We start from the raw sequence: 14,288 nt of genomic DNA, 5'->3' as shown, positions 1-14,288 counted from the left end.
TCTTATATCTGCAACGAAGAGATAAGCCCTTCTCCTGAAATCGCATTGTTCGGTGTGGCCCCTGCTGAGGTGGCGATATCTAGGGCACAGTCGGATGCCATCGCCTTTTCATCCCTACTAGCCAGGCGCCTTATTTAGTGTAACTGGAAATCATCTCTGTAACGGGTTTAAAATTGTACGCTTTAATTTTAGTTTCTGTCATTGTTTTTATTATTAGTATTCTTTTTTTGTTTTTTGTTTTGTTTTATTATTATTATTATTTATTTTATTTTATTTATTTATTTTTTATATATACATTTTATGTTATTATTGTTGCTTTATTTTCCATATATTTTGTGACTGCTGTTGGCAGCCTTGCTGACTGTGTTGTATGTGTTTGCAATATAAAAAGCCAATAAAAAAATTTGAACAATAATAATAACTCAAGAAATTATGACAAGATTTCACACATGGCTCATATTTTATGACTCTGGATAAACGGATGTAACCTGGAACTTGTCTGAGTGGCGGAGGTATACAACCACGAGGAGGTGAATACATCTTCTTATGGATCAACACTTAATTTAAATATGGAGCTTTTAAAATCAACATTAAATATTTCATTACTGAACAGGATCAGACAACATTACATTGAAGCTGACATCTTGCTTTTGTAATTTCCCGGTTCAGTTGCACTGCACCAGTCTGATGAGGGCGAGAGAAATCTGAAAACGACTTAAATATAAAATGGTATATCTCATCGGTAAGGACGCGTCAGTAGAGAACGTCACGTGTGTGTGTGTGTGTGTGTGTTTGTTCACTGCTGCTTTAACTGATTGAGCAGCTTCTGTACCTGCAGACAAAACACCAAAGTTTCCACTTCACTGCACTTCTTTTAATTCCCATTGTCTTTTTCTTTATTTAAATTTTTTTTATCACCACCAGGAGTTAATAGAGTTCAGTGCATTAAAAACATGATATGCGCGAATGTCATATCAATTTCATAACCGTATCAAAAACCGCATGTTTTCATTTGCACTGAGACTCCGGTTCAGCTCGTTATCTTTGAGAGGATGTCTCCACTTTAATGGAAAGTGATGGTGTGTTCGCTGCCTGCCACCCTGAGGCAAGCCCCATCCCTGCAGTGTGATTCACTTCCATCCTCCTCGTCTCCTTTCTCACCTTCTCTCTCTCTCTTTCTTCTCAACACTCTCTCTGTCCCACACCGCTCCTTTGCAGGATGTAGAATGATAAAGCTGAAAATCCTCTACGCCACAACAAAGCAGCTGTATTTTCATAGAGGGAGATCATTTCAAAGACGGTTAATTAAAGGCTGTTTCCAGCCTGCCAGCATCGTATCCTGAACGGAGGCCAGTAATGGAAATAACCCTGCAGGCACGCAGCTGCCGCCGCCACCATTAGACCTTGAGATTCGGCTGAATGTAGGTGACCAAAATCAGTGTCAGGACAACGTGTAACGCCAACATTAATTCAAGAGGAAAACTGACGACAGCTGACGTTGATTTTTTGTTGGTTTTAAGTTGTTAAGTTACAAAATCTAACGTCTCCCGACGGACAAAATACCGAAATTCTGGTTGTGAGTAAAACCAACCTTCTGCTAAACGTCCTCCAAATGTCTCATGTCAATTATCCAACGTTGGCGTCATCCCAAATTTCATTGTTAGAGTCCAAAGTCTTTCTGACGTTACCTTGATGCCTGGCTCCTGCTGCAAACAGGTTCATACTCAGAGGATGAAGGGGGATCCTGGTGTTGGCTGTTGACCTGTTTCAAATTTGTCAAAATGGCTTTGATGAGGGTGATGAATTCAGATGAAGGGTCTCTGCTGTCTCTGCTGTCGGCCTTCATTTATAACCAGAAATCTCTATTGAAAACTAGAATAATATCATTTTTAAAATTAGCTTAATGTCTCTTAGTCATGGTTTCTCTTTTCACCCTCTCTACACTTACTGTATGTGTAGGTGTCCGTTAATGTTGGATCATTATACACCAGGCGGGCGTTTCAGAAAAGTGTTGGTGTCTCGAATTAACCCAACAAACTGAACCAGGATAATTCTGTTTCATAAAGCTGGTTTGGAGGGGATGTGAGCAGACTGAGTGAAGTCTGGTTTATTTCATGACTTTGAAACACAGACCCGAGACATCATATAATATGGAGAGTAGAATATTACAGCGAATCAGTGAAGTGAACAAAGTACAAGAGAAGCGTGTTGTTGAGGAGCAGCGAGTTCAACTCCAGCTGAACTCACTGTGGGTTCAAGTCCTGCCATTCATTTGAGCTTTGTTTGTATAAGTGCTGAAAAGAAATGTATAGATATATGTAAGATGAAAGATATATATGAAATAGGATGACAGCCAGGTTATTTATTGTATCACAAGATAATAAGATGTGTTATTTGATGTAACAGTGAAAATACTGCTTAAATATCTTCAGATTGACATTCATAATAACTGGATTTGTGGGTATTTGGGTCTTTTATTTATTGACATTTAAAGAGAGAAGAACTTGTAAAGCTTCATCCATCAGCTAGAAAACTGTAAAGACTGAGTGAAAAAGTGACTTCAGACTGTGAACAAACGGATTGCTCACAGTTAAAGAGGTAAAGAGGAACCTTCAGGGTGGAACTATAGACAAAACACTGGGTTTCAGTCAGACAGAAACCTTAAATGAAACAGTTCCTTAAATCTAACCTGACTTGGACCAAGTTTTTTCTGAGGTCAGTCTAATTTAAACCTTCTTTATGAAACAGAAATTCCTGAAATGAGCCTGACTTACTGACAGAAGTTTGGTTTTTACTGGTTAAACCTGCTTTCTGAAACTCCTCTCAGGTCTGGACTGGAGCTCTCAATGTGCAAAAACAGCTTTAGCTTCTCAAAAGTAGCTCACATCCATCCGCCTGGTGTCGAAAGATCAGTTAAGGCCAATTAAAACATCCGGGAGCGTCCAAAAACCATCATCCTGGTAGCTGATACGGATCAGTACCTAAGCTCAGGTCCAGGAGACACGGACCTCGTCAGAGGTTTACAGGTTCAGGAGAAAGTCGAACTCTTCGACCTCGTGAGACTCTCGTGTGGCGAGAGAGTCGTCACCATCCATGTTGCCCAACAGTGGCTGACGTTTGAAAAAGATTTGTGCAGCACTAACATCCAAGCTGTGTTGTGTTCTTCTGCTTTCTTAAATCATTACCTCACTCTGTCCTTCTCTGTTTTTCAGTGTGTAGAAGCAAAAAAGTATTGCTGGTATTTTGAAGGCGGATACCCCATCTACTTCATGTAAGTACCACAGTGTTCCTTCCACAGCTTCACACCAATGAAACTGAATCTCTGCACAACAAAAACCTTCAGTGTCCATCATTGTGGGCATTTACCAACCCACACTGATGGGCTGCAGCCCAGTGTGTGAAGACGAACTGAGACACATTCAGCCAACAGGTTTAGGATGATGGCACCGCGTCAGATCTGCTGAATGATGGAGGGCTTTGCAGGTTGTTGTTTTTTTTCTCCAGATGCTAAAAGTTTATTGTTAATTATTTATATCATCACTTATCACTTATTATTTTTTGTTTATTTATTTATTTAATAGAGATAAAGCAATTTAACATAGATTTTAAAACTAATGTGTTGCACAAAGAGTTCATAGCTGTTATAATATCTTACAATTAGCTAAAAAATATAAAGATGTTCATTGAAATGAGACAACAACAGCACAAACCTACAAATAGTCAAACAAAAACAATATACAACAGATAAAATGACCTAGAATTTATATATTTAATTAGATTTCAGTTGGTGATGTATTCCAGAGTTGACAGCCCTTTATGGGGAAAGCTGATTGTCCAAATGTAGATCTACGGTGTATTTGGATGGTATTTTGCAGTTGCTGTTCACCAAGCTCGTTTGTTTACTTTGGTAAACATGTAATAAAATAAATTTCAAAACAAATCAAAGTGCTTAAAATGTCTGAATCTAGTTTTAAAAAACTATGAATGTTTGGAAACGTTCACTAACTGTAAACTGCACAGTGCAGGCCAAATGCACTTATTATGAAATACATGCAGGAAGTGATAATGATGCTGATAGCAGTACTGTACACATCAAAATGAGATCACCGCAGGAAATGGACAGAGCAGAATTAAGTCTATTTCTCCTAATGTGAACCAGTCGCATCCGCTGACTCCTGATACAGTAAAGCAGATGCTGCTCCCTGTTAGTCCTAGATAATAAGTCAGGGCACGAAAACCTGATTACAGGTGGTTACAGTTAAAAAAAAAAAAAAATTAAGGAAGTAATTAAATAGAAAGTTAAATTTACAGAGAGACCACTCCGTCACATCAACCTGAAAACCAGCATTGTTGTTTTTATTGTCCTCAATTTTCCCAGTTCAATGGTATTTATATCAGACTTAATAATCAGATTTTATTTATATTCACATTACAGTAGTAGATGGAAATTAATTAATTTTTTTCTCACATTTTTATTCCTCCGCACCAGCGACAGTCAGAGTGGCAGCCATTTTGTTTACAGGTTGTCCGTCCGTCTCATTCTCGTGGACACGATGTCTCAGTAACAACTTGACGGAACAAACATTCATTAGGACTCAAGGATGAACTGATTAGAGTTTGGTGCTCAAAGGTCAAAGGTCAAGGTCAGTGTGACCTCACAAAATACTTTTTAGCCGTTACTCAAGACTTCACAGCAGTTATGACAAACTTTCACTCAGATGGTTCATATTGTTTCTGATATACAGGGACGTAACCTGGTCATAGAAAGTATGACAGGAGCAAAGGAGGAAGTCAGGTGATGTCGTATAAAGAGCGATGAGGTTAGGAGCAGGTTGGCGTGAACTGGCACTCTGCCACAGGAAGCTGCTGTTCGTTTTCAATTTGGAACCAGTGGTTGTTGTTTGTTCTGTCCAACATTAGCCACCTATTTATTATTGTAACCATGACAACAAAGGTCCAGTCGACTGCCACAGTAGGGGCACTACCTCAGCTCGTTAAAGTTGGATGGCTTGTTGGTTAAATCTCTCAGTGGGTTCATCAACTGAACGCTGAGCAGATTAAATTCAGATCCAGTCGGTGCTCATTACCAAAGCTGTTGTTCACCGCAGGTTCAGACTCACGCTGTGTTTTACTGATTCAGACATACAACAGGCTTCTCCCACACTTCTTTGCTTTCTAGCTGCTGGACTCAGACATGAGAGGGAGGGTGGAGAGGCAGAGAGCATCAGTGAGGAGAGATTACCTCGGTAATGAAAAACAACTCACAGGAAAAACCTCCTTTCTCCTCCACTTTCTTTGTCCTCTTCCTCTGAGCCCTCAATTCCTGTTTCTCTCTTCAGCTTCAACAACAGCAATCTGAACAGTTTCATGTGGCCCATAAGATACAAAAAAAATAATAATACAACATACAAAAACAGAAAACCACAGAGGAAACAAAAACAAAAGAATAAATCTGTATTTGAAAAGAAATATGAGTAAAACCTCAATGACATCGCAGCGATGTTATTTACCTACTTCAGCAGAAATGTTAATACCAATAGTCAACATGTGAGGCGTTTAGGGGACATCTGTAAAACTGTAGCGTCTGCCAATAGTCTACATGTGAGGCGTTTAGGGGACATCTGTAAAACTGTAGCGTCTGCCAATAGTCTACGTGTGAGGCGTTTAGGGGACATCTGTAAAACTGTAGCGTCTGCCAATAGTCTACGTGTGAGGCGTTTAGGGTACATCTGTAAAACTAGCGTCTGCCAATAGTTTGCATGTGAGGCGTTTAGGGGACATCTGTGAATCTGTAGCTTCTGTCAATAATCTGCATGTGAGGCATTTAGGGGACATCTGTGAATCTGTAGCTTCTGTCAATAATCTGCATGTGAGGCATTTAGGGCACATCTGTAAAACTGTAGCATCAACCAATAGTCAGTCATGTGAGGCGTTTAGGGTACATTTGTAAAATTGTAGTGTCTACTGATAGTCTGCATGTGAGGCGTTTCGGGGACATCTGTGAATCTGTAGCTTCTGTCATTAGTCTGCATGTGAGGCGTTTAGGGGACATCTGTTAAACTGTAGCATCTGCATGTGGGTGGGGTTCGATGGGCTTCTTTACCGTACCAGTCACATGTTTTATACGCTGAGAAATTACAGGAAAATCCTGCCCCCTTGTTAATTTCAAGCCCAAACCAAATCCATCCAGAGGGTTTTAGCCTAATTCCTGGAGTAAGGCTCTTAACACATCCTTTCCTCCACCTCTGCCTTTTCCCCGACGCAGCGTTTCTTTGCCTGAAGCCAAATATAAGAGCCTTAAAGGGAGGATTTTCAGGCCTCGCTGTTCATTTCTCCAGAGAAAAGACCGTAATTCTTTTAACTGGACGGCTCAATCTGTCTCTTGTTCCCTGTGTGATTGTGTGTTTGGTCCTGCACATCTGTCCCTACGAAGACAAAACGCTGCTATTAAAATGAAAAACAGATGAAAGGACAATTCCTGTTATTCAAGGATAACACTGATTCGACACAGATAAGATGAGTCGATAAATTAGTGACACCTCATTTACATGAATAAAGAGTTCTCCTCATTATTCACTCGTGTTATTTGGTTTTTATTTGCACAAATAAATGATAAAACTACATAATCAGGCCCATAGACACAGATAGTTACGGTATGTTAAGACAGAAGGTAAAAGACTAATTTTCCTCTTGATAATAATGATTCAGTGTCTGCTGCAGAAACAATGCTGATACCACATTAAAATCCATTCAGAGGCCTTTTTTTTTTGTATTGCAGTTTTACTAAAACAAGTCCAGTGCAGTGATTTGCATCTCGGCAGCAGTGTTTATTATTCATTGTTTATTCGAGCAGCAGCAGCAGCAGCAGCGACTGTGATACACAACTCATGGAGGCAGTTTTATCTTAACAAACACAAGTAAACAGCCTGATTACTGCAGTTTACATCACAATTATTAGAATCAAATCACAGACACGTTTTTAGATTCAGGGTAACTCACAATTCGATTCTTTGTCTTGAGCGTTCAAATAAATTTGCTTAAAAATTATTTATATATATTTTTTGACAGTATTTAAAACGTACGTCTGTAACTTCTGCCTCGAGGCGTCTCTCAATCAAAACAATAACAAAAGACGGCGTTGGGTGACATCGTGAAATAGCGTGGGAGTTGTTGTCGTCACAACCATTACCGTAAGCTCCTCCCGGTTTGGATCCCCTCAGTGTGAGCGGTTCAGGAAATCAAACAGCCCCTGTGATTATAACAAAAACACTGAATGAAGCAGCTTCACAGTTAAAGTCAGAGTCTGAGCGACGCTGTACGGAGGACAGAGACTCAGGGAAGAGCTGGAGCTGAGACTGATGCTAACCTTTGTTCTGACTGTTTCTCTGATAACTTATGAACCAGGCGTTCAGCAGGTTTTTACCAGCAGCTGAATGATCCACAGAGGTTTCCTCCTCTCCACAACAAACACACCAGAGGATTAAATTCAGGAGAAACGCTGAATAAAGCAGTGTAAAAAATCAGTGATTCACCAACACAGGACGTCTCTGAGCTGAGCTGTCTAACATTTCCTCAGCTTGTTCCTCTGATAACTTCAGATCCAGACGTGCAACGACTAAAATCATCAGGTTCAAATAACAAGCTGAAAACCACCGAGGTGTAAAAAGTGTCTGTGACTTAAAACTAGATAAAAGTCGCTGTTGAGCTTCTGTCAGACAAACACACTGACACATGATCAAAGAGGATATGATGTCATTGACAGGCGACCAATTAAACGGAGCGTTAACGGGATTGAAATCCCAGGTTTCTCTGGTTTGAGAATTGATGGAAACATTTGTGATCATGTAAGAACACAACTCAACAAATGTGGAAAAGTTACAGCTTATAACTTTAAGGTTCAGAATGCAGAAGTTTATTATATAAATCAAAGACTTAATCTTTATTATTATGACTTGCGTCTCATAATTTGGAGAAAAGATCTTATTATTTCCAGATCAGGATCTTCTGGGGGTTTCTTCTAAATTCTCTGCGGTACCTCCAGTTCAAAGAATATTAATAAATGCTGACAGGCGGGAAGTACAGCAGGGTCCGGCCTCTATGTGGCACAGTGCAGATTCCACTGGTTTTCATGCTGAGGCCTCCAGGGACAGCGGCTGCTCATCCCCTAGTCTATCGCTCTAGAGCCAGACAGAACTGGGAGTCTGAGGTATGCACTGTCATGCTGGCTATCCACTATCATCCATCTCACACACACACACACACACACACACACACACACACACCCCTTGTTGTTATTTCAGCTGTTGCTCTCCATGGACTGATCAATCACAGTTGGCCTCTGTTCTGAATATTTGGCTCCCAGGCTGCAGGGTTTGCCATTTAAAATGAAACTTTTTAAAAGTTTTGTTTACGAAGCAGAAAAGTGTGAGTAATGGCAACATTACAATCCACCTGCGTCTGTTGCTCTGAGGCTTGTTATAGTGGAGGAAATGTCAGTGCGCTATATTGAGCTCTCAGTCCTGCATAAAACAAGTAATTCTCTGTAACTGGCAAGGGAAACCTCTGGTCTTTACCTCACTAACTCTGCAGTTTCCCCTCAGCTCTACATACTGGCCACTTTTAGTTTATTTCAGTTTGTTGTTTTGCTTTTACAGAACCACACCTTCACTGTTTTGGTTTTCCCTCATCAACCCAAGCAGCATCACCAAACTGCAGGCAGACAAAGTTAGAAAGTATAATCTTCAGCTCGATGTGGAAATATGCAGCTGTTTGCAAAAGCTTAGATCTAATAGCTTTACAGGGTGGTAATATGTCAGTGTTGTCTTACAGCTTGGTCTGCTGCCCCCAAGTGGCCAGGACATCAACTGGTGCATGTTAAAGGCAGCGATATACTGTCAATAGGCTGCGGTCGAAAAGTCTTTTTTGCTTAGGAAGGTTCAAACTGAGCTGATCCGGTTCTCTAAATGATAAGGAAAGGAGCTTCAGTGCTTCCTCTCTTATCTCCTTTAGGATAGGAAACACTGGACCCTTCCTTTAGGAAAGGAAAGGAGACCATTGTAGTTTCACCATGGCACACTCATGTAAATGTAGCAGCTGAGTTTGTGACACGATCCAGAACTGATGGAAATGTTTGTCTGATCAATGAGCTCCAGATCCATAAATACAGATTTCTTCTCCGTCAAATCTGTGCAGTTAGGAGTCATGAAGAACAAGCATACTGATTATAAGTTAACTAGGGCACACTGACCTTGACCTTTGACCTTTGGCCACCAAAATCTAATCAGTTCGTCCTTGAGTCCAAGTGAACATTTGTACCAAATTTGAAGAAAATCCCTCAAGGCGTTATGGAGATTTTGTGTTCACAAGGCCAAACAAAACACTTTTTAGCCTTTATTCAGGACTTCACACAGCAATTATTATAAATTCTAGTTATTCAATTATTTTTTTAAGGCTCAACTTTCTCTTCATTCTTTTCATTTTATCTTATTTCAACATTTCAGTCGTGTTTGTTTTATTTTTGCAGTTGGGAAAGAAGTTTTAACTGTCCACATGTTATAAATAAAGTTGGTCTAAAAAGAAGTCTGCAGTAAGTGCAGTGGGATTCTCTCTGCACCACAAGTCCATATGAATTCTCCTCACTTCTTTCCTTGACCCCATGACGAAGGAAAAGTGGTTCGGAAAGCAGATTAGTTTGACTTTTCGACCGCAGCCACGGGCTTAAATCATAAGGACGTAACTTGTCCTGTACGGACACAGTTCAGAGTTTCTTGTACTAACTGATCTAATGACAGAGCTCCTTAATCTCACTCTGAACCTTTTCAGAGATGTTGTTCTACAGCTGGACTTCCTTATTATTCTGACTGAAAGCTTTATATTTTCTTATATTTACATACACTATGATTTTTTTTTCTTACCTAAAGAGGTGGTTGTTTTTCTTGTACAAATGAAATATATTTTTTTGAGATAAGTGTTGCAGTGTTTCTGTGACTTGGATTAAGTGAACTATTTTAAAAGTTAATAATAGAAGGTGGAGATGGATGAGGAGCTTCTCTCACAGACAGGATGTGATTAATGACAGAGTGAGTGTGAGTCTCTGGTAGAAGGTCGTGAGAGTTTGTGGTATTAAAAGCTCGGCTGTAAAGATAAACACTTACATGAACATAATAATAATAACTAGAAAATTCCAGGGAAATTTTGAGTGCCCCGGGGCTACTGCCGGGATGAGTACATGATTTATTTCCAGTGTTCAAAAGTCACCCTGATCATATTCTGGTTTTGAGAAATGTCTTGATATAAAAGACTCTGATATAAAACAATGTCACATCCCTCCATCATGTATTATGTGGGAAATATCTCATATTCTGTGTTGTTTTTTTTAATAAAACAAGAGGCAACATGTCTTCAAACTGGCATTTAAAGGGTTAAAATCCTGAAAACTAATAAACATTTGGTAGGTTTGAGCAGAACTGAAGTGGTTTAAGAGATGGATGCGAGGAACCCCAGAGGGTACAAAATGTGTTACCAGTGTATAATAGACCTGTAACAGTAACTGACATTAGATTTTAAAAAATATGTCAAAAAAGACGCTTTCTGACAGAAATCCATACCTTCAGCTGTAACACAGCCAAAATGATCAGCAAATCAAAAAGGAAAAGTGAAGAAAATGTCCAAAAAAGGACAGAGGGACCCCTGAGGGTTAATAAATCCCATGAACCGCTATTTAAATTACCACTATTATGTTTTTTTCTGTGCTAAATTTAACATTACTGGGGAGGAGAGCAACGCGACTAGATGTTGTCTCGCTGGTCAGAGTTTTACATTTATATTTACCAAGATGATGCAGATACCTTTGTTGGAAAATACACAGAATACACACACAACACATTCTCAGATTTATTTACATCCAAACTGATCAGAGTAAAACTAGCAATGAAATTTCCAAATCCCTCAGCACGTGAAGTCTCTGGGTGAAGACCAGATTTTGCTCAAACAAAACTGTTCTTTCTTTCATTTTTACTTTGGCTCTAACAGAGAGAGCAACAGAACACCTCCTCCTCTCTTTGTACCACCTGGTGCTGATGCATGAATTAACTACTTCTTATATGCAGCAACTGATGCACTTGTATTTCAAACCTGAACGCAGTAGATGAAGAATGTATTCTGTGTTTCATATGAATTTACAACAGACACAAACTTGAGTTCTAAAATCAGAATTATTATTATTAAATTATTTATTTAAATTAATTCCTTTGACCAGAGTCCAGAATAGAAAAATAGACACTTTTTCTTTGTTTTCATTGTAAATGCATCTTGTTATACATGTGTAAAGTAAAAACAGTGACCATCAATGGATGGATTGTCATGAAGCCACCAACAGTTACTAAGAGGGAGGGGCTTACAGGACGGTCAGAAGACAGATGAAAGTGTCTGCTGATGCACCTTAAACTGGCGGTAGAACCTAACAAAGCATGGATTTAACACTTGAACTGGCACTAAAACAACAGTAGAAATTATCTGATGAGAACCTTTAGGAAACAAACCTTATGATGACATTTGAAAATATCTCAGAAAACAGCTCAATACAGCACAAAAATGTTCTAGAAACTACCAAAAATGTTCCAGTTAACTTGTGTTTTATTGTCATATGTCAGTAAATCTGAACTATGAACTGTTGTGTAGCAATAGCAAAACTTACAAATAGCTCCTTTAAGTGCTGTGTAACTGGATGATGAACTGTCGTATGTTTAGTTTTCTGACTTTTACTGCTGAACAACTCAACTGGATTTACTCCTGCGCCTACAAACACACACGACTGGTAAATCTTTTGCAACAAACACTATCAGGTGTGGACCTCTTGTGTACCTGGAGAGCCCTCAAACCATCATAACCAAATTATTTCTCTCTGGTGTGAACTTTCATGTGTCGCTTGAGATGACACGACATTATAAATCTTCTCCCACACACCTCACAACCAAATGGTCCCTCTCCTGTATGTAGGCATCTCATGTGTATCTTCAGATTCCTCTTCGAAGAGAGTTTACCACCACACTCGGAGCAGCGAGATTTCTTGCCAGTGTTACGTTTTGTATCCCCTACATGGACACCGTTACTTTTCAGAGTCTGTAAACCTGATTCAGGTCCCTGGTCCTCCGTCGAACTGTCATCACTGCTTTCGCTCTCATATTCAGAACCTGACAAAGGTTTCTGCCAATCATTATCGCTGACCTGAGTCTCTGAGGTCTCTGGAGGGTCTGATGCCTCGTCAGCTGTACCTTGTTGTAGATGAGTAAGTGGCTCTAAGGTCTGGGCTGGTTCTGATCCACTGCAATCCTCTTCACAAGCTTCTGTTTCCACCTGAAGAACATCTGCAGAGAGAACACACACACACACACGATGGCCAGCTTCATATCAACCCTGATATCCCATTACTGAACGTTGATGAGATCGGTGATGATTCCTTTGCGCATCCTCAGTAGCGTTACTGTCGCACATATTCACACCTGTAACCTGCCCAGTATAACCAGTCAGATCTGGAGCTGGTGAAACACATTAATACATTTTCTTTTGATAATTCTTCATGTTAGGTGTCTGTTTTCACTAATGAGCTGCTGGACACCTCAATTTCCCCTAGGGGATAATTAAGTATAAATCTATCTATACTTTGACAATGTACCTGGACAAACACATCTAAAGCCATGCAGGGATCATCAAAGTTATTTCTTTACATTTGGCAATCAATCCAATAGATAAAAGATAATAATAGATAATTCAGTCAAAATGTAGCTAACATAGCCATCTGCTAGCATGGCTAAGACCTGATCAGCTTTACCTTTACCTAGCATTGTTCACATATGCTTAGTTGCTAGTTTATTATTTCTATACTTATATTTACTAATATTTAGTCTAGACTCAGATATAAAATAGTAGAACAACCTCTCAGACTACAATTTAACAGCACTACAGTCATACAGTTTAATCAGTACCTTTCTAAAACTTAAAATTATAACCTTTATTGCTGGGCACGTGTATTAGACTGTAATTTTAGCTAGTAAAGTGTAGTTTACTGTTGATAATTGTGGCTAAAATCCGGCTAAAAGCAGTAAAATGAGTGTGAACAGTGAGACAATAACATTATAAAGCTACCTGCGCTGTATAGCTGAACCTTGGGGTTTAAAATGGCGGCCACTAGCTTGTATCGTCGGTTATTTTCTCTCACGCCAGAAAGTTCCTCCGCACACTCGTCCATCCTTCTTTCTGAGTGTCCAGATATCTCTTCAGCGGTTACAGTTAGTCCTTGATTCAACTGCTCTTTCAGCATCTGGAGCTTTGACTTTTTTTATTTTTCTGGAGTGAGTCTGTGTGAGTCTTTGGCTTTAAAGGCAAATTCATTAGCGACTGTGCTCTGACAGTTTCCTCACTGTGGTTATGAAACCGTGATTGTACTGGAGCACAAACTCATCCAGTTTATCAAATTGCGTCCGACACGTCGAGTTCGCGCAGGGATACACACGCGACTAGGTCCGGGTTTTCAAAATAAAATGAAAGAAGATTCTAAAAAAATTAAATAAATAAATAAAAAATTCGCTTGTGTCCCTAATCCTCTTCCGCATGTTAGCAATCTCTAAAAAGTAAAAGTAAAAATGCCTGGTTTTTAGTCTACATGTAGAACTCACAAAATGAATGAAGTATTTTTCTTTACATTATCGAGAGCTATTATAATCAATATTAAATATAATAATATTTACTTCGTGTGAATATAAACCAATTTTTATTTTCTATGTGTGTTAGTATATACTTCACTTCGTGTGAACCCCTTATTTTGAAAACCGGATGTAGTCACATGTATCCTTACGCCAGCTACAGTGTGATAACTTGTCTATGGTGTCATATTTGTAAGCGTCTCCTCCGGTAAGGCTTTCATACTCCAACACTTGTCTTAACAGAATAAACAGAGTAAAGTCACTAACCCTCGTTTCAATGCAGTTCAACCGTAAAGTTCAAAATACTAGTGCACTCCAAAATTATGGGCGCGATGCTTCGGGGAGAAAAGCGGGTCTGTTGTAAGGCGGCTTTTATACATATACATATGTATATTTTTACTAAGACCGCTCCGGGGCTCCGTAAAATACCGAGTGAGTTTCGTGACTTTCAAACATTCACGAAATGATGCTACTGTGTCATCAGTCTGTGGTTACTGTCTGTTTTTAGCTAGCAGGCTAAGCTAACTTTAGCAGCTTCTAAGGCTAACTTCAACCAGTTGTGAAACTGTTAACAAAATGGCTGCCCGT

The 14,288-nt window shown here is 39.4% G+C and overlaps 2 protein-coding genes across 2 annotated transcripts in view; one reads left to right on the top strand and one right to left on the bottom strand.

Annotated features, from left to right (window-relative positions):
* The window catches only part of vopp1b (VOPP1 WW domain binding protein b), a 39,941-nt gene that overhangs the window by 14,616 nt on the left and 11,037 nt on the right, over positions 1–14,288 (top strand). The window contains exon 2 of the mRNA XM_056364771.1: positions 3,213–3,271. Coding sequence (XP_056220746.1) covers positions 3,213–3,271 — 59 coding nt within the window. The remainder of the gene's footprint in view (positions 1–3,212; positions 3,272–14,288) is intronic.
* LOC130161456 (zinc finger protein with KRAB and SCAN domains 5-like) lies at positions 10,881–14,071 on the bottom strand. The gene is made up of 2 exons (XM_056364770.1): positions 13,144–14,071; positions 10,881–12,365 (listed from the first exon to the last, which is right to left on the bottom strand). The coding sequence occupies exons 1-2, from the start codon at positions 13,316–13,318 to the stop codon at positions 11,893–11,895; spliced, it is 648 nt and encodes a 215-aa protein (XP_056220745.1). The 5' UTR covers positions 13,319–14,071; the 3' UTR covers positions 10,881–11,892.

The sequence above is a fragment of the Seriola aureovittata genome, chromosome 20 (assembly GCF_021018895.1).
Source record: "Seriola aureovittata isolate HTS-2021-v1 ecotype China chromosome 20, ASM2101889v1, whole genome shotgun sequence".
NCBI lineage: Eukaryota > Metazoa > Chordata > Actinopteri > Carangiformes > Carangidae > Seriola > Seriola aureovittata.
The sequence above is the reverse complement of the archived record's forward strand: the minus strand, read 5'-3'. Positions and strand labels throughout refer to the sequence as shown.

Coding starts and splice junctions, on each gene's coding strand:
- LOC130161456 (XM_056364770.1), bottom strand. CDS start 13,318: ATGCTGAAAGAGCAGTTGAATCAAGGACTAACTGTAACCGCTGAAGAG. Junction 12,366..13,143: donor GGTTCAGCTATACAGCGCAG/GTAGCTTTATAA, acceptor TTCTCTCTGCAG/ATGTTCTTCAGGTGGAAACA.